The 21378-nt window shown below is 37.2% G+C and overlaps 1 protein-coding gene across 11 annotated transcripts in view; it reads left to right on the top strand.

Moving 5' to 3' along the window:
* Positions 1 to 21378, top strand: part of ESRRG (estrogen related receptor gamma) — a 408336-nt gene that overhangs the window by 376541 nt on the left and 10417 nt on the right. For all 11 annotated transcript variants that reach the window (XM_074897224.1, XM_074897225.1, XM_074897226.1 and 8 more), the window contains one exon: positions 16663 to 16932. In XM_074897224.1, coding sequence (XP_074753325.1) covers positions 16663 to 16932 — 270 coding nt within the window. The remainder of the gene's footprint in view (positions 1 to 16662; positions 16933 to 21378) is intronic.

Below are 21378 nucleotides of genomic sequence, written 5' to 3'. Positions count from 1 at the left end.
CATTGTTGTTTTCAAACATTAAACAAATAAAATAGCACAGCAGCCCTGTGAATGAATATATATATATATATATATATATATATATACACACACACATAGCTTGCACAGAAAGACTGCAAGACAGAGGGGGATTAAGTGACTCCAACAGAATCACAGAGAAAGTCAGTGGTAGATTTGGGATACTAAATAGTCTTTCTCATATTCTTCGTGTATACCTGTACCTCATGCTTCATCTATGTCTCTGACATCATCTATGATACACTCCTGAAAACTGCTGATTTTAATAAGTCAGCTGTTTGACAAGGGTGTATTTGGCAAGTGCCAACTACAAATGACGTGTGCTCTGTGCAGTCAGGATAGCTAAGTGGGATCTGTTGTCAATGCAATTGTTACTTTGATAGTGAAGGAATGAAAATATAAATACATCATGAGAATGTTTCAAGTAGAGCTCTATTACAAAGTCAATCAGAGTAACAATGAATTATTACAGAAGAGCTTTTGGAGCCATCTCTTATGGCTATTCTTGCACAAACATCACTGAGTCAGTGCTGATTTGGCCTTGATACCCGACATTGCCTGAGAGTCCAGAAAACATGATGTTTTGACAGAACACATGAGGAAATTCTCACCCCCTTCCTTCTCAGATCACTGATAGAGCAGATAAAGTCCATAAGGAAAGCCATAGGTAGTAGCTGGTCACCATAAAGAAGGATCAGCAAGAAACAGACATTTGAAAGCAAATCATGGGACAAGAAGAAAGCCAGAGAAACAAAAGATGATCCAATAGCATTAGCACATTAAGAATTTGTTTCAGACCTCTCTGATGGCACTTCCACACAAAGCACAACCATGCTTTCTGTGTAATTTCTGAAACTACTGTCAAATGTGTCCAAATACCAGATGTAGAGCCCAACACTTTGTGGTTGCAAGAATGTAGAATGCGAAGTGAAGAATGCAAAATAAACCCCAACTCTTAGGTCACAATAAAGTAAAGCTTTCCAGAGCACTGAGAGCTGCATAGAGAAAAAGAAGTGTAGGTAAATTAGTGTACACCTATTAAGGGTAGGGCATTACTGCTGATGCTTTAAATTGACCTACTGGTACCCAGAAGGAGTAAGAGAGTCTGACAGGAGAAGAATGCAAAGGGAAGGCTGAAAGTAATGGTGAGAGAAATGCAGTTACATGAAGTAGCTCTGAGCATACCCAACGCTTCTTTTGTAAAGCACATAAGTAACTGAGATATTATTGACTGCATGCCTGGTCATTATCTGTCACCAGTTTGCTAAGACATAGCAGTGGGAGTAGCTTGTCATATTGAACATGAAAGAAGTGAAAGAAGGTGGTGATATTAAAGATGAACTAGGGAAGGGTATCTGTGCATTAAAAGATGGGAGACTTGAAATATAATGTGAAGGTACTGAGGGATAAGATGGCACAACTGTAAAAGAAAGTCACTCTGTGGCCATATTGAATGTGACACTTAAATTCTCTGTATAATTAAAAGAGATAGGAGCATTCATACATTTTGTTGCAAATTGATATGATCATTTTTGTCAGTGATCTGAATAAGATTGTACTATAGTTTTTTAATTTAGCAGATTAAGAAGCTCAATTAAAATATCATGAAAAAGATCATAATCTAAACCTCTGGGTTTTTTTTTTTTTGCTTATCCCTGCCAAGTAGATAACAAGAGCCAGTGTATGTAACAATTACCTCCACTACTGTAAATCTACTCTAGTTTGTGGGCTGAAGTGTTAATAAATACCTTACAGTATTCCAGAGGGAGAAGCTTTCCATCTAATTAATAAAACTGGGAAGAATACCCAGGACACTGAACCATATCTTTCTTATTAGTGTTGGCTTCTACAAAGGAGAATCCCTGAATCTCAACACATTAGTAAATGTCATACTCCTGGGTTGCACAGAGACCTCTTGAAAAACTGCTATTTGCTGTGGAAAAAAATCACCATAGACTTCAGAAACAAGTCAGCTAGGGAATACCAAGTGTAGAAAATCAGTGTAAAGCATGGCATACATTATAGTAGCTACAGATTTGTGCCACATTTGGTGAATCTTGAAAGAGAAAACATACAATTATACCCCCATTTCCCTTCCATTTTTGGTCTGTACACTTATGCTAATATCTTTCTCTATGTCTGAGTATGGTCTTACTGCAGTTAGGTTTTCTTAGAGACTTAGCAATACCTCTCCTTTACATGTTCTCTGAAACAGGTTTTTTAAAAACACTTTGTACTGATAGGTAAGCTGTAGCTGTTTATTAATTTAATTTTTTTTAAAAAAAAAAAGGATCACTTGAAGAAGGAAAATGTTTTAAGCCCAATTCTGAAATGAAGGTCTTTCATAAAATACGTCATGCTGATTCCCTTTTCCTTTGCAGTAATTCCTATTTGGCAAAAATAAACTTTGTCTCACTGTGTTTGAGCCAGTTCTGTTTCAAGGCAGTTTGCAGTAGATCACAAATTAACAACCTAACTTTCTGACCACTACATGATTCTTTGCTGTTCTTTAATAAAGGTATGGTGGTAATCTTACATTATGGAATACTGATATGCATTCTCTGACAGACTGGACATTTACAAAAGAGAGTAATAATTCACACAGTTCTTCTGCATAATAAAAATGGTGTATATGTGTTTTCTCTCATTATTATAATTATTTTTATTAGGTTGATGTAGCAAACTGGTATTACTGCCTCCAGTAAAATAGAAAAAACATCTTTGCATTTACTTCTTACTTGAAGTTTTTGCTCTGAAAAATGATCCTGATTATGTTTCTGGTTTTCATCCTACTGATATGAGTGAGTGGGAGGATAAAAAGAGGTAAAGATACAGAGCTTAGCCATGAGGTTGATGCTAATTTGGCTAAATATGAGTCAACTGGATGGGAAGTAGAAGACGTAAAAGGTCTGCCAGGTTTTTTGTCTGCATCCAGTCTTCTCAGTTTTCATAGTCCATGCTTTAACTGAGTTCTTCAGTGAATTCTGTTATTAGTGCATAAGAAGGCAATTTAAAATGCTGTCCAGGAATCAAAGTCTAGTGGTATCTGTGTAGTCTAGTATTTTAAATGTTCTAATGTACTGTATATGCTTAAGCCTTTCAATTTGGGTTTGTTGTTGCCTTTTTTTTTTGTTTTTCCTCCCATTAAGAATGTTTATGATGCTTCCACATACACTGCAAGGAATAGATCAATTCACACCAAGTACAGTGAATACCCACCATACGTGCAGTTTCTATAAAGCATGTTAACAGCAGATACTGGTCCTTAAAAGACCATATATCAAGCATCCTCAGCATTACGCTGGAAAAACCTGAATCACCTTGCCTGTTTTCAGTTGCAGCTTTGTTGATCAGTGACCCTTTGTGACTGTGTTCACTGTTTCAGGAAATACTTCTCTGATCTGACCTAGGTGACTACGTTATTATTTTGTCCTTCAGCAAGACAGCTTTTTATATTTTAAAAACCCTCAAAACTTCATTAATAAGCAAATAATATAAGTTAATAAGCAGGTGATCCTTACTCATTTCTGTAGCTTTTAGAATACCCTGAGTTTGCTTAGTACAAATGCATGCATACACAGGTTTGTGCAAAGACACACTTGTACATAAACCTGGCTTGCTTTTATGTATATAACACCATGGCTCTTCCATATCCATTATTTTCATGTTCCTACAGTAGTAGCTCCAGAGTTAGAGCTCATTTGCTGTGATTTTAAAATTCTTTGCCTGCAGCACATCTCTCTAAGCTCATCTTTCTGAACTCTAATTGTAGGAGTAGGCTCCAAGCACCTCAAATAAAGGCAACCCAAATTTTGAGGCTTCAGTTTTTAGGAAACTAGAAACTGAATGCTACAGGTCATCAACATATACTTTACTGTCTTCAGCAGTGATCAGCCTCAGGGAAAGAGATGTGGGCCCCATAGTAGACAGAAGGCTCAGGAAAACTTTTCTAATTCCTTATGCTTAGAGATTAGACTAAATAAGTAAGAAAAATGTCCTTGTCCTTTTAATTTGGATTTGGAGTATTATACCTGGAGCTATTCTGGCTGTCCATGTAAGCATCAACTCCCTCTCTGAATTCTTGGCCTCAGTGACATCCTTTGGCAAGGAGTTCTCCAGTCCAGCTACTCTGTGAATGAAGAGTTTCCCTCCTTCCTTCCATTTTGAATTTCCTGCATTTCACTGTAATGACACTTGGTCTGTGTTATGAGACAGGGAGAATAAATAACAAAAATAGACCTATTTTTTATACCATTAATTTCTATATACTTTTAATGCCTTCTCTCATGCATCACTATTCTGAGGAAAACAATTCCTGCTTTCTGAGTCTTTTTTTAAGAGTTTTCTCAGGTGTGCTGTTCTGCTTTACTTTCTCCAAACCTCCTCCAAATCTGTCATACTTTTGTTGGAAAGGACTGTGACATTCTGTCATTAATATTGGAAATCAGACAGTACTTTTGAGGTTTTCCTTTTAACTTGTCTTCTGCAGTGTTTTTTAGCCTCAGTCATGAGCCTAACATCAGCTTCACAACTAACCTTGAGCTACTAGAAGTGGTACTAATAGATGCAGTTTCAAGCTAATGTTTTCAAACTCTTCCCTAGACTCTTTCAGAGTTGACCAGGATGCTGCAGCTCTCCATTTCTTCTCACATCTTAGTCAGCCTTGCCTCACTCTGGAGGGACTAGCGATACATTCTTGGAAAGCCTTCTGTCTTAAATTAAAGAGGGCATTGTTGGAGGTCACCTCCATAAAGTACATTCTGGTGATGCAGGTACCGAGATCATATATAATCCCCTTGTTCCTTTAACTTGCACTGAATTTTGAGAAGTATTTTCATTTTTAAACTGAAAATAAAATAATGTAGGACAATGTTGCATGAAATTGCATCTCCGGTGGTGCCTCCAGTGAAAGCCTATCATCTAACTTCACCTCTGTGCATCTGCTCAGGATAATGCATTTACAAATCAGGGATGCTTTGCTTTTTTCAGTCTCAGAAGCAAGTGACCTGGATTCACATTTAAGATTATGACTTTAAAACTTGTTGGCTAAGATTCCTCATTTGGAGGATGAGTTAATTCGTCCATATAAATCCCCTTTGACAAATTTAATAGATGGATGAAGTGACCCCTTACCTTCCATAGAAAAATACATAATTTTTTTTTTTGAGAAGTATGAAAGGGTTTTACATCTTTAAGATACCAAACAAATTCCAAACTGAGTAAGAGAGAGAGAGAGAGGTTGCCTTTCCACAAGCCGCCAGCTTTCCCAAGTGTCTCATCCTCTCCCCTCTGTCATCCTGAGGCAATGTGCCTGCATTTGTGTGTAGATTTATAGTTTATTTTTATCTATGGCTTCATCTGTAGGTAGCTATTATAGCCGCCTTGCCTGGATATTGTTTGGGCCTGATAGATCTGTCTGTAGTTCATCAAAGGGGAGCTGAGTGGCTAAAAGCCATTGGGTCCAGCTGAGGATGAAATACGAGCCATCAGCCTTGGTAATGGCTGTAAAATTTCATAATTACACGGCCTTTATTACATTGCATAATGATCCTGAAGCAGTATGGAACAATTAATTAAGATTTTCAACCGTAGCTCTTTCAGAAATTAAAAGGTGCTAGTAGCTGAGAAATGGGGAAGTGTCTTGTCCTAAAAGCATTAGGGATGCTTCAGAAGTACTTCCTGGGTACTTTTTTTTTTTTAAAAAAAAAAAAAAGGAAAAAGATGTGAAGAAAAAAGACAAGAAATGGAAGAACAACTAGTTAAGCAGCTGATGTCAGAGTAACGTTTTTGTACTTTACTGCTAATTCTTAATGTCAAAGCCAATCTAAAACTCCTGCAATAGTCACTGCTATAAAACTGTTCCTCTTCTATTCTGTAAAATTTTTCATGCGTTTTTTCCCCCGTGTTCTGTTCTAGCCATTTGTCACATTTATAGAAGTTGAGCTCTGCACATTATTAAATAAATGCATGCCATGACTTAGGAGGAGGGTCACTTATCTGCGTATTGGGGTGTACTGACCAAGGATTTTCTCTTACACACCTTCTTGTGTCTGAGGCCATTGAAATTCTTTGAAGATCTCTGCAGTTTGACAGACATCCCCAAGGAAGACTTTTTTTTTTTTTACTGTTTTGATACTTTTCTTCCTTCCTTTTCTTCTTTGTAAATGCAGCATGTCAGATGTAATATAATATTTTCCATGAGGTTGACCTCAGACCTGATCAGAAGTAATTAGATTCCTAAGGTGCTGCAAAGGTGTCTCACAGGTTTCTGATGTACATACAGAAAGAAAAAGTGTTTATATATGTGCAAGGAATACACAGGGAGAAACGGGAGTCCTGAACCTGTGCCTGTACACACATTACCTGTTGTGATCAATTGCTGGGTGTAATTCTGAAGGCCAGAAAATTGTGATCCAGATGGGGTGTGGAGTACTCACTGTGCCAATGGTAGTAAAACTGATGAAAAGACAGCAAAAATAACCCTGGCTTTCTCCATGCACCATCAAAACTTTGAGGTCTAACAGGAAGGAATCTCCTTTTCAATATGTGCCTTTTTTCCCCCCTCAAAGTATTTTGATTCATACAAACTCTCAATATAGCTCTTAGACAGGATGAGAATTGGGTATTAATGTTTTTAAATTGACTGGTCATCATGTAAGGTCCTATCATTCTAAATATTTTATGAGAAGCTAAGGTTTCCCTGAGGCACCTCTAATAATAAACTTTCTGCAGAAAATTTAGAAAGGATTATGTGTTTCAAGGAGGAGCTGGCTGCTTGAAGTAAATTCTCTTGTTGAGTCATTTATTCCCTTAATAGGAATTTTCTGATCTGCTGTCATTCTTGTTCACACACTGGGTGTCACTGCCTCTAAAACACTTGTCATTCTTTAATGGAAACAAAATAGTCATTGCAGTCAGAGCCGCAATGTCATTCCACTACCCCTTGCTGTGTCGGCAATAGTGAAAATGACAGAGCGGCTCTCAGTAGGGGTAATTAAAATGTAAATATTGATATTTTATTATTTGAAATTACTTTCCAGTGCGGCATTTAATATCTCTCCATCTGTGCGGCTCTGTTTAGCGGTCACTTTAGTGCAGCTCTGGGATGCCAAGCGGCGGCTTGATCCCCGTTATGTCAAAATGCTTGTTGCTGCTTAATTTTGATATCTAATTAAGTGGAAAAGTACAGTCCACACTGTAATCCATGGCATCTTAACCAGCTGCTTGGGTATATTTAGAATTAATCTCCACTATGGAATCATCCTAATGTATGCAATTAAGAGTCTGCCGATGGCTAATTAGGTGTATTAGAATCAGGCAGCTTCCTTTTTTTTTCCTTTCTTTTTTCTCTTTTTTTTTTTGCATGTGGACTGTTGTAGTCCTAAGACACAGACTCCAGAGATTATGTTAATGGTACATATACACTCAGCTAGGTAAACTAGAAATTTCACATTCATGTAGGAGAGTATGTGTGACTCTCTTTCCCCAAACCAGGCAGACTATAAACATAGTTTGTGGTTTTTGGCATCTGCGGCACATTAAGAAAAATAGAGTAACCAGCAGAAAAGTTTTAAAAATTGGGAAGAAGAAGAAAAATGTGTAGGACAGTGTTCTGAGCTGTTGTTTTCCTGCCAGAGAGCGAAAGGATGTATTTACCCAAAATTTTGCAACCTGAAGTTTTTGGTTTGGCTATGGAAAAAGATTTTATCTAGTTTAGCATATACAGGGTTAACACACATATGTTGATTGGATAGTAAGCATGGTTTTCTCCCTATGCTAATAGGGATATAATAATGCAGTATTGGATTCATATTATTAACATGATTGGGGAACTCCTGGAAACCTGACTTTGCCTGATGGAAAGATGGAGGGAACAGGGAGTGCCACAACTCTCAGTGAGGAAATGTCTGGTGGCGTCCCCAGGGGAGTAAAAGGCAAACAGCAGTGACCCAGCACTCTTTGAGGAAAAGTGCTCTCAAAACAGATCCATAGAGGTTATTAATAAAAGGCAGCAAGTATTAAATGCACAAGAAGTCCCTCCTTTTTGTGAAAAAAACCATAGTCTTTTATAATCCAGCAAACTTGGTTTTGAAGCCTAATGTGCATGAGGCTGTAGAAGCTTGAACTCTACATTTCTTGATACTCCCAGTCTATGTGTGTAATTGTTGGGAGTCTGATGCGTACAAAGATTGAAGTGAGCAGTGTCTGAACTAACACTGATTGTTGTTATTAGTTTTGTTAGGTTCTTCTCTCAAGCCTATGTTTGGGATTTTTTTAAATTTTGTTTACTTCAGTAAACATTTTTTTAAAAAGCAAACAGTGGATTCTTTTTCTTTAATTATGTGACTGTAGTTTAATTGCTGCTATTGGAACTCTAAAAGATCTGGGTAAGGCTTACCACACACAGAATATGCATGTACAGTGTGGGCTATTCTAAACTGAACTGTGTTATCATTTTAGGGATTGGGCTTTGAGAGAGATTCAGCCTTATTCATGATACATGTTGGTTTTCATCTGCAGTCACTTTACTAATAACAGAATGTAGTTTTTATTTTTTCACCCATAAATCTGTCTTTAGTGTACTCATACTGAAATACATATGTCTACAACAGATTGAAGGAAAATTTGTGTGAAATCAATATTTATGTTAAAAATACGATTGGGTGGTTTTTTTGTATAGGCTCAGTGAAAGAAAACAATCAGGGTCATAAATACAATCCTGCTCCATTTTCTCCCATGTAAATGTCTGGACACAGGTGATACCTCATAATATGCCAGACATTTTAAAAAAACAGATTCCATATAGAACGCTGTAACCCAGCAGCAAGCTTTTCAAGTCTAGGGGCAAAGATGGTGTTAGGAGCATAGCGTGTCATGTCATCTGCCTTTGCTGGCTTCAATAAGAGAACTAAAAAAAACCAAACCCATAGTCTGACAAAACCATGTTTAAAGGTTATAATTTAAAGAACTGCAAGAGTTAACTTTAAACAAGCAGATCAGATCCCATATGTAGTGCATTAGAAAGGTCACTCTTAGGAATCTGCAAGTTCATACTGCTGACCTTAAGCAGATCTACAGCTATATTGAGCCATACTGGACTGCTAGTATGAATTTTAAAACTTTTCCATTGTCTGTAACTTAGAATTCAAAACCTCACTACAGAGAAGGTAATACACAAGGACTGACAACTGTCTAACATACAGGAAAAAAAAAAAAAAGGCAGTTTACTACTTACCAGGTCTTCCTCTGTTGTCACAGCATCTAGTGATAAATCAAAATATAAGTGTTTGGCCTGGCTTCTTTTTAATACAACGTTGGTATGAGTTTGGTGTAAAGCTGTTTAAAATTGTGGAAGTTCCAGTGGTAAAGTCAGCCCAAAGGGAAAATCCGAGTATTAATCTGTTTATATCTTTTGTCTTATATTTTCCTTTTCTCAATGAATACTGAAATAATAAGGTATGAAATTAAAATCAATGGAAATAAAGAGTACAGTACTTTAAACCATGTGTTTCCAGAAATGCCATTAGAAAGTACTCATACATAGAGTTCTTACCAAATCTGTCCTGAAGCAAGGGTGACTGATCAGTTTTTTTCATCTTTAATGTTTCACTTCAGAGTATTAGCAACTGAGGGTGATTATGTGATGTCAGGGAGACATTCTTAATCAGTCACATTTTCCAACTTCTTTCCATTACGGTTTCTAAAGAAGCAGCTCACAAGAACCTGTGCTGTAAGAAATGAGAAATGTAAAAGTAGCTGACTAGAAGTATTTGGGTGGTTATAGAGGGATGGCTCTGATTTCAGTACTGGTATCAGTTTGAACTACAGAGTTACATCTCACTATATGCATCTTACCCTGAGAAGAAATGACAAGCTTAAATTGTTCCTGTTTAGTGTTATCATGTAAGGTTTCACAGGGTAAAAGACAAACCAGAAATATTTCTAACTGGTATTTAAATTTCATTAACACCTTTTTGTATAGCTTGAGTGAAAGGTCAGGCAAGACAAGCAGCATCTTCACTGTTTGTAAATGTCTAATTCGCTGCTTTTAAATTGCTGTGAACTTCACTTACTTAGTCCTGCTGAATGAATCCAGTGTTGCAAATACTTCTGACAAGCGAATATTTGCTTAGTGAGAATCCATTGTTCGTAATGGATTGAGAGGGACATGCGGTGTGAATGCATTTTTATTGCCGTGCCATCTCTCTGCTGTTGTTTCAGTGAGATGAAAGTAGCGTTGTGATAAAAGCCCCAGGTTTCTTAGTGCTCTGTGTGGCATTTCTCCTCTTACTGATAGGTGTTAGTGAAAAAGTGCTTAGCATAGACATTTATTCATGTTATAAATATATTTTTAAAAAGTATATTTTATAAGAACTTGCACAGCAAGAGTTAGGAATACAAACACACTTAAATAAAACACGAGAAAGTGCACAGGCGTGGCTGAAGACATCCCAGCGCTCTCCGAATGCGTTTTGCTTTTTGTACTTGAGTCCGAGTAATTCTTGGGCACCTCAGCATATGCAACCTGATCTCCCTTCTCCCACAGCCACACAGCTAACAGATGGCAATCGCAACTCATAGTGCCGCTCACAACAGAGCCGCAGTACTGTGCTATAGGGGCAGAAGGAGATGCTATATAGCAAAGCATCGCTCGGAAAAGGCAGTGGTTTTAATGTGCGAAAGTTGTTGGATGAAACTAATTTCTAAACATAGCTTTAATTGTAGCACGTTAGTTCTAAATAGCTTGGAAGCTGAAATACTGTAAATTGAGCAAATAGTGTAAGTTGAGCCTTTGGCTGTATTTCTGGTCAGTTGTAGTTTGTGCTTTGGGACCTGGCTTGTGATTTTCAAGTTTGGGCAAATACCTGTGCTTTTTGTTGCATGAGCTGACAGCTTTCACGTAAAAGTCTTCAGGCATATTAAATTTCAGCTTGCTATGGCATCACATGCAGCTGTTAGCCTTTTGACCAGGGGCTCCATGAGCAAATGAGTATGACAAGAAAAAAAAACAGCAAAAAGAGAAATAATGGGTTCACCCTGGCATAAGGAGTTGTATCTGTTTCTGTTCCAGCTTTCACCAAATTTCACCCATAATCTGTGAAATAAGTTTTGTGATTAGTGAGACTACTCTCCTCCTGTTTAATGGTTTTCATAACAGCTGAAATGTTTGTGGGTCTTGAGATAGACTACAGAGTATTCTGAAATGAAATTAAATCTGGGTGGTTTTGGATTGATGTAATAAAAAGGATCTTTCAATTCATATCCATGTGGGAGATTCAGCTCTAAATGTACCCTAAAAAAACAAATCATGCCATCCTCTTCCTTAGATTTCTGAGAGAATAATATTAAGTGGCAGTCAGGCTATGAAGGTTTCCTTCAGCAAATACTGTGATTGTATCTAGAAAACATAATGTAGCCCTAGTAAAAATTTCACTGCTGAAATTTCCCTAGCCTTTGTTTACATCCCTGGAAGCCAGCTGAAGTTGTACAATGGATTCGGGCAAGTACTGAGTACATGCCAGGAGGGGAGAGGAGGGCAGAGTGACAGCCGTACATCTGAGAGAACACTGGACCTGAGCCTGATCCTGAAATGAAGTGAGGTTTCTTTACACTCACTTCTGTGCAGCCAGGATAGGCCTTTGGCCCACTGTTTGTCACTGGACCATGAACCCACACACTCTCTAAATAAAGTAATCTGGGCTGAACGACAAGTTTTTTTTTTAAAAGTGTTTACAATATCAGTTTGTTCTTTTGACAATGGTGACTATACATCGTTTTTGAAATAAAGAAATCATGCTGGAAATATCAGTACCCATAAAACATTTAGAAGGAAGTTAATCTATCAAAATTAAGTGTAAATAATTTAAAAATCCAACTCTGATATTTCAGCAGTGTAAATATATTGAATCTGCAACACACTAGTGAACATGTCATTTTCAAGCACAGCTTTGATTATACAAAATGTAAATGAAGATCCTTGAAGTACAAACCAGGGCAAGCAAGAGGAATATTTTACTTATGAAACTAGCAATCATAAAAACAACTGGTAAAATAAATGGGAGGTGATTATCAGAAAAAGCAAGCAACTTCCAGATTTGCCAGGTATTGCATACCTGGTTTGATCAAATACTCAGATTTCTAAACACGTAACAGAGAGGAAGGGAAGCTCATTCCTTGCAAAGTGAAATAAACTAGGATTCAAGTCAAAGTAGCCTGATTTAGGCATCACATCGGATGTTTAAGGCTTAAAATAATGGTAGGGATAAGTCCAGCCACTGTTTTTTTTTTGTCCAATAGGTCTCGGAGTGCTGTGTGCAAGGCACAGATCTTACTTTGGCACTTGACCATCTGCAGCTGCTTCACTCTAGCCCCTAGTGAGTTAGTGTCCATGAAGTCCATCTTAATGAAGTAGAGGAAAGGGTCTTCAGGAATATAAAAGATTTACCCTGCTTAGCATGGAGCTGTGTACAATGTGAAATAGAGAGCAAGTAGTGCATGTGCTGGTATTTGAAAAGATCTGTGGTTTAAACAGCCCCATCTGAGAGACTGTGAACTGTGTTTGGAGCTGGCGTGGAGTGCTGAGCGCTGCAGAGCACGGTCAGCTCGCCGCCAGTTGTTCCTATAATAAAAATGCTAAGGCCTTTTTACCTATTTATTTCTGCTTCCTTTGAGCTTTGGGTTTACTGGTATGCGAAAGGAAAAAAAAAACCCCAAGCATATGTTCGGTTGCTCAATCAACCTTTTCTCAATCCACACTCTGTGATCTCAGTGAGTCATTACGGCATAATTACAATTTGAGTGTGATACGCTGTTTGTAGAAAAGTATCTATTTTTAGCTGAAGAAACACTACAGTTCCTGAAAGGAGGAGAAAGAAAGAAAAAAAGGAAGGAAGAAAATTTGTAACCAGAAAATCAATGCTATTGTTAACTGATATTACGAGACACCCTGTAGATTTACAATGCTTGCATTCAGCCACATAAAAACTGCACTGAAAAGAATGCCTACCAGGGGTTAAATTCATATGCCTGCGCTGCAGCCTATTTCTGTCAACACTCAGCTCAGGAAATAAACATTTATGCTTTCTGAAATGAAAGTGTATTTTTGAAGACTAGCCGTCAGATATTTTTTGCCCTTCACACTTTCAAATGCTTAGCCTTTTTTGTAAGTTGACTGCAAAGTGCATCAGTTTGCTAGGCAAAAAGAGAAAAAAAAATCTTGACAAGTGCCCATGGCATCATTGTCAAGCACATGAGCGTCTAGCAGAAGATGGCAGGAGGGTTGGCACAAAACATGCTTCCTTCAAGCTTCTTACCTCAGGGGTACCTGACTCTTGAGAAGCCTTTCAATCCTTCCAAATGACGTTGTTGCAAACTGTCATCTGGTTTATTTGGAGTGCGCTGTATCGCAGATAAACATGCTATTTAACTGCAGGTCAAGGTACACAGTTGTTCTGCTAGCAAATGCCTGAGATACATTAAATGGCATTGACTTGGGGAGGGAGATGGAGAGAGATCAAAGTTGTCACCGATCTGGTACATGCTGAGGGGTAAAAAGGTACACAACATTGTATTTTAAAAAGCCATTATGCGGTTCTACGTTTAAAACGTTGACCTGCAGGACTCCTAAGGATTAAGGACCCACACAAAGTTCAAAACCACACCATCGTGCAGCATCTCAGGGCTGTTTGGAAAGAGCTTGCAGTTGTGATTGGGAGTCCAGAAAACTAGAAGTGTATTTTGTCTAATTTTGAGACTTTTTAAACAATAGTTACATTTTAAAATAGAAAATGTCCATTTGTCACAGAATGTGGTTGATCTAGAGGATTCATATAACAAAAGCTCACAGAATCAGAGCAGAGTTTGGCATGAAATAAGTATAACCTCTTCCAAGCAATTAAAAATAAATCTCTCTATGTAAATACATATGCCTGTGTAATCTATTCTTTTAACTGTGACTTGCTGAACATCTTTTAAAAGGACATTGTTGTGATATAAGAGACATGCTGGATGCTTTCACATTTTCTGAAAAATCAAAACAAAACAAAAGCATATTAATTACAACTTGATGCAGCTTTACATTCCCATGAGGGATGCCTTTAAAAGTTAAACCATGCTTTCACTGAGCAGGCTTTCAAGGAAAAGTTACTTCGATCAGGAAAAAAACAATGTTTCTTTGATTTATTATTGGAGAGCAGAACAGTGAGGTTTATATTTGCCAATTTTTCTATAATGGAAAGAAATTATTTTGATCTTTTTATGTCACATAAAAACAATTAGTATATTTACTGCACCAGAATGCAGATTTTTCAAGAGTGCAGTACAGTAAATTGTAGACAATATTCCATTTTTCCCCCCCTCACAGGGCATATGTAATTTGCTTTCTCTGTGGCACACAATAAATGTTATTGAAACATAGCATTATTTGCTTAAAAAAAGCCCCAGCAAATCTGTACTAGAATAGATAAGTAAATAAAAGAAGAAAGTTAGGAGTTTTCAGAAGAAAAATAGAGAGAAATTGCAGGTTAACTTCTTTAATCAAAACTGATTTTATTGCTTTTTGCTTAATTAAACTCTTCAGAAGTGTGTGAAACATTGTTATACCTGAAAAATTGTTAATTTGTAAATCACAGGGACAAAAGGGCTCCACTGCAACTTTAAAGTTTCTATGCACGTAAATGTCAATAGAGTGCCTTCTCCATCATCAGCACTAAATTCACATTGATGCCTCTTTTCTTCTCTGTATTGATCCTTCCATGAGAACGTAGATTTGTATCTGTTAATTAATGCGTCCTGAAACAGCGTTTGTATTAATCAGGCAGATAAGAAAAATTGGATGCCTGCACCCTCATGACAACCGTAAAAGTGCTGGCCCTGATAAAATCGTGGATGGACCTCAATAAAAAAGTTCCTCCTTCCACTCAATAAACTAATCATCCTGCTTTTAATTATTCGGCAGAAAGATGTGTGGAGATTGGAGAATGTGTAAATCTATTTACTAACAGCAGTGTCTGGGAGGGAGAATGGGGCTGTCACAGGACGGTGCTGCAGGCTACGTTCTCTGTCCATCTGCTACTGCAGAAAAACTGGTTCTTGAAAGACGGGAAGGAACAGAAATGTTGAAGCTAATTGAAATCATGAATTCCTCCCTATAACCTTTCAAATGATTATTTCTTCTCCATTTCCCTCTTATTTATTTTAATCACAGATGTGTTATTTTCCATTGTCACCTCTTCAAGGGTTTCCTGTTGATGTTGGCTCGGTTTTTGTTGGGTTTTTTTGAAGGCAGAGAGCTACAGTTCTATCACAAGACTCAAAAGACAGTAAGAGAAAATGAAAACAAATAAGGAAGGGGAGAAAAATGAGGGAGAGAGCTTGCAGCCAGTTTTATGTTTCATTTTTTATGGATGCCTGGTGGTTTGGATGTGGGGTTTTCTTTTTTATTGTATTACTTTTGCTGCTTAGTGCTTATAGAGAAAATCTTGTTTGGAGTAGATGCCTTGCAGATTTGCTAGTTTATGATATATTCCTGCTTGACTGTAACTCTCGACTTTCAAAACAGAAAAATGCATTTAAGTGTAATTGAACGCCAAAAAGAATGTTCTTACAGCGGGAACCCTGTCAAAGGACATGTAAGCAGCTCCATAAACAACTAAATGAAAGCCTCAGACATGTCTTTAAGACCCTTTAAGAAAAGCTTGACTAATCCCCTTTGATGATTTTATTAAGTACTTGTGGTTGATGGTGCCAACTGGCAAACTACTGCATTTCACCAACAGGCCAGGAAAATCACTTCCTCTCCCATATTGTTTTGTAGTTCCTAATGTGATTGGGATATTAGCAATTTGATATAATAAATTAACAGGTACTGTAAACGAGAGTCTGAAAAGATATGACAGTAGAGATGTTTACCCTTAGTGATCCTATTAGGAAAGACAACGGGGGCGGGGGGGCAAAAGTTAAATTCATTAAAAGTAATTTATTAAGTTTTTGGTTGCCCTAGAAAAAGAATGGTGTGACTGCTATTCAGTTGGCACTTTAATATGCCACCCTGTTATTTCAACAAGTGTAGTAAAGGTGGGAGCCATTACAGAAGTAATTAGCATCTTTTCTGAGGAGGGTAGGTGTTACTTCTCTTTCCCCTGAGGTTAAAGTTCAAAGAGAATTTTCCTCTCTGTGATAATCACCTTAATTCTATGAAAACATCAAATCTTCCATTTTAGAAGAAGCTTTTTTTTTTTTTCCTCTCCTAAATTATCCTTCTTGGTTTATGGTGATGATGAACAGAGTCATCAGATCCCTGTTTCACAGCATCAGTTTTTAGAACTAAGCACAAGTGTTTCAGAACAAAGAAGACGTCATACTAATCACAGGCTATCACTGCAGTACTCTCCAAATGAATATGATTCTTACAGAAAGAGCTTGCAAATTTCAAATTGTTTGTAACTTCATACGTTGCTTAGAAAACATCTGATTTTATATTTATTTACTTTCCTGTAGTAGGTTGGGGAGGAGAGGCACAAAACCAGAAGGGAGAGTATGTATATATTTTATCACAATGTATATAAAAATAAGTCAGAAAGAGGAGCAGGTTTCTGACAAATCCAAACATGCTTAATATTTTTCCTGTGTTTTTCTCCTATTCAGGATTCTCCACTTTGTCTCTAGCTGACCAGATGAGCCTTCTGCAGAGTGCTTGGATGGAGATTTTGATTCTTGGTGTTGTATACCGGTCACTTTCTTTTGAGGATGAGCTCGTGTATGCTGAAGATTATATTATGGATGAAGACCAGTCCAAATTGGCAGGCCTTCTTGACCTTAACAATGCCATACTGCAGCTGGTAAAGAAATACAAGAGCATGAAGCTGGAGAAGGAAGAGTTTGTCACCCTCAAAGCTATAGCACTTGCTAATTCAGGTTGGCAGAGTGGCATGACGATTGCTATGTTTTTAATATGTCACATTTTTCATTTTCTCCATAATACTTTCTGCATGCTTGTTTTAAACATGGTTTTAGAATAAGAAATTGCTAATCAGACTTTAGTCTGAAAGGCAACTAACAAAGCAGTTCAAACTAAGAAGAGCTTTCTGGTTCTAAGCAATTGTGGAATAAATTCCAAAGGGAGTGAACTGCACTGTATGATTTGGAGAGTATGTTACAGGCAGAGATCCTTTCACATGAATATAGATGTTGTTCTCCTAAATCCATTGCATAATCCAGGCAAGTCTAATCATTGCAATTAAACAAACAGAAAGGATGCATGAGAATTTGCTATATATGTTTTCTTTAAAGGCAGCTACTGATTCATTTGATAGGGTGATTCAGGATATGGGATGAGGGAAGATATTATTATTTAATCTCACAAGGATCACACCTTACCTTACGGATCCTCTGCATTTATGAGAATGCTTCTGCAAAAATTATGACCTGTGCAGCAAGGGTTAAAAATCTCAGAAAGAATCTTTTTTCTGCATTTGAATTTAAAAGTGCTGAAGCAGTGAATACTGTCAGATAAGTAAAAATCGTTTGTGCTTTGTTGTTTTTCCTTTTGTGTCTCCTTAATGCTTTATTGTGGTCTTAAGTCCCTTTTAGCATTTGCATAAAGTTCACGATAGATCCCTCTTTAATGACGTGCCGATCATTAGATACCTGTGTGTCAATAACATGCTCTGATGCTATGTTCCATTGACAGTCACACCGTGCCCCTCCATCTGCTTTTGTTTTGACCCTATCTTTGAACTTTATCTTGGTTGCTGGCCAGTAGTTTTCCCTTTAATTACAAGAAGGAAACTGTCAATAAAATCTGTTAAATGGGATGCAATGAGTGGCTTGAATGGGCGGACGGCTATTTGTTCAAATTCTGCAGCATTCAAGGTATTGACAGTTTGTTTTCTGGGGCCATATGTGACGATCAATCTCAGGCTGGGCTCAGCCGCGCTGAAAAATGAAAAACCAGATTGCTTTTGCTTACTTGTGGATGACGACTTGTGATTTGGCGCGGTCCTAGTGAGATGAGACCTTCTGCCCAAATTGCCCCCCTGAGAGCCAGGACGCGTGACTGTTTTTAGAAATAATTTTTTAATTGATTTTGTAATTAACAGTTCATCTACAATATTGATGCATGAATCCTCAGATTGATAGGAGGGAAATTGTTTTCAACAATGAAGTTGTACTTTCCTATTTGTCTTTGTAATGTGATTTAGCACTCTGCATTTTTAATTGGAAATATAATTCAAAAACATGCAAAGCCAAAATGCTTATTAGTTTCTTTGTAAAATATTCTCCACCCCACTAACTCTGCCCTTAGTTTTAGAATATTATCTTGTTTCAAGAATAAAAAAATGCTGAAATGCCTCTCAGAGATCAAAATAATTTTTAATTGAAATTTTATTTATAATTTTTGACCATTGTAAATAGACACTTGAGGATGCTTTGCAGCTACAAGAAGGATTTTCTCAAAATTGGTCATGCTTAATGAACAGAGCAAGAAAGTTATCTGGAATTAGGAGTCTAAATAGAGAAGGGTTTTTTTACTTATTTTGATTCTGTAATTCAAAGCCCGAATTAGAAATATTTCTACAGCTTACTTCATAAAAAGGGTATAGGGATATGATGTTAAATACCAGTCACACCATTTTTTTTTTCCCCAAAAAAAGACATGCAGTGCTCAAGTAATAATGAAAGATACTGCTTCCAGAAAAAGTTTAGTCATACCTTGTGCATAGAGTGTATCAAAATCATCTGTAGCTTCATTAACTTCACTGGGAATTACAACCAGGGTAATGTCAGAGATAAATACAATTCAGCATACTGAAATTCAGGGCACATTTAAGTGAAAACATTTCCTTCCCTCATCTTAAAAGAAATAAAATTGCTGTTTTAAAATGAAACTATTGCAAGGAGGAGTTAAAAAGCAGCCCAGCCATTTGACTTCTCTTTCAACAGAATGTTTTGACTGCTGACATTAAACATTTCAGCTTCAGGTTGTACAGACAGCAGATACCAAACTTCCATCAGCTGCAGCTACACTAACCTGTTAGGTGTAAAGAAGCACCTGCAGAATTACAGCCCATCAAAGAATATCAGACCCCTAGTGTTTAAATGCTGCTGAAATTAAAGTAAAATTAAAGTAAAATTAAAGTTTTTGTCTTTTTTAAGAGATAAAACAAGAAATAGCTTATTTTCACGTAACTATGAACTTGATTAATGTAAATGCAACTGTCTCTGGGGAAAAAAAAAAAAAAAGACATTCTAAAATCAGTTGGTTAGCAATTCACATTTTAATATATTTTGTTGCTACATCTGCTTTCTACCAAAACTTACACTATTTATTTTTCCGGTTTAAAATATATTTGCCTTTTTATAGCTGTAGAAAGAATGAAGTATAATAAGAAATCTTAGGCGTTTCAGGCATTTTTGCCATACCCACACTGTCTAGAAAGATTCCCATGTTGACTCTACTATAAACAGTAGACAAAGATGATTTTATAGCTCTGTATCTGTGTTAGTGATTTATGATACAGTGTCATAGTACTTTCCCTGCTGGTGTATAGCAGCAGCAAAAAGAAATTGTAGATTGTCTTCATATTGATTGTATTTTGTTTGAATAAATACCACAACCTTTGTTTGGGCCAACAAATCTCAGTATTGTGAGCATTAAGACACTCCAACTACTAACTTTTCTTGAGGCCTATGGAGTCTACTTGTGCAGTACTCGATCTGAGATAATCCTGCCATTTGGTTTCTAAAAGGTGGGGAGGAGGAGCCATTTTTCAGGGAGATTCTGTGACAGCCGTTATCAAATGTTCCCTTTGCAGGGCTGGCCAATGCCACACTGCTTCTATAAATTTTCAGAAACTCAAGATATATCAACCTTGTAGATTGTCACTGATTTCAAATGGAGTGCATATAGCATCTGAAATGTTTAAATACATATATAAGAGCACAATACTGAAATGCATAGACATTTCAGTCCTATGTATGTTAAAGTCCAAACGGGAATGATTTCAACAGTTAGGTTTAATATGTAGTGCTTAATATGGAACTGTAAACATCTGCGTTGATGCAGTAGTAATTAATACAGCCTTTATGCTTGAACCCCAGAGAAGGGCCTTTCACCACAGCACTGCCCTTGTCCTGTCCGTATCATGAGTGGCCTCCCTTCCTTCTGTACCTTCTCCACACAAAAGCAAGTAGGTACCTTGGAAGTGCAGGATGCCACTGTCCTGCATTCCACCTCACGCCACCCAAATGAAGCAAGCTGGCACCAATGAGCACTTTGTTTACCCACGCAGAAAATCAGCTTTGAATGGCTTCCAAAACATGCATGTACCAATTACTTCCTCGTGTGTAAGGGAAGGTGAAATAATTTACAGAATATGGTTGAAGTGTACACAAGTGCGCACACGCACGTGCAAACACTCTGACACAGAAAAGATGACCTGCTCGTCTCCTTTGTATCAGAAAATGCTTTCATGTATTGATTAGGTAATACTAATCAGGGAGTTGCAGGTGAACAGTTTTTGAAATTGCCTAATCAGTAAGGACTAAATTATGCCTTCAGGTCAAATATTGCAGAAGGCTTAGGAATCATAACTGAGACTAGATTTTTGAGAGAAGCTCAGTTCCCATCTTAAGACCTAACATAAGGAACTAGAGTGTCAAAATACATTAGCACATTTGAAAATCTGATCCATATGTACCTGGATAATAGGCTGCTGGTGTCTTGAAAAATCTGACCCAAATGTGGATGCTAGGCACTTAAAAGTATAACCCTATGCACTGTTGAAAATTTAATCTTAAATACTAATACTAGCTGTCTAGCCTGTGCCACCAGAAGGAGAAAAGGACCTATGCTCGTTGTCACAATTTCTGTTCTCTCTTATTAATTCTCCTTAAAAAACTCCAGCACCCTTTCCCGTACTGAAGGGGCGAGAACCAAGAAGTATCTCGTGCACTTTAGTGTAATGAAGCACAGATCAACATTGATGCCAGTAAAGTTACACAATCATCTATCCTGGTAAAAAAATCAGTTTGTTCTTAGAATTTAGCTTTCCAGCCACCAAAACAGTATACTCAGAGCACTAGACTATCACCATTAAATAATATTATCATAATAAAAATTAATTGGTAGAACCCTATAAATCACTTATTCCACAGGACGTCATCTTTATTCCCAGTATAGACTGTGGCTTATCATATGTCACAACATAATATATTTAGTTTCTAATAATGCTATTTTTTCATTTGATTTTATCTAGTCAACTTCTTAGTGTTAGAATTAATGATTAAAAGGTATCTATTGTGAATAGGCATATATTTTTTATATATATATATACACACATCTGTGTGTTATCGGTGTGT

Source organism: Athene noctua, chromosome 1 (genome assembly GCF_965140245.1).
Source record: "Athene noctua chromosome 1, bAthNoc1.hap1.1, whole genome shotgun sequence".
Lineage (NCBI taxonomy): Eukaryota > Metazoa > Chordata > Aves > Strigiformes > Strigidae > Athene > Athene noctua.
This window is presented reverse-complemented; position numbering and strand designations above follow the sequence as displayed.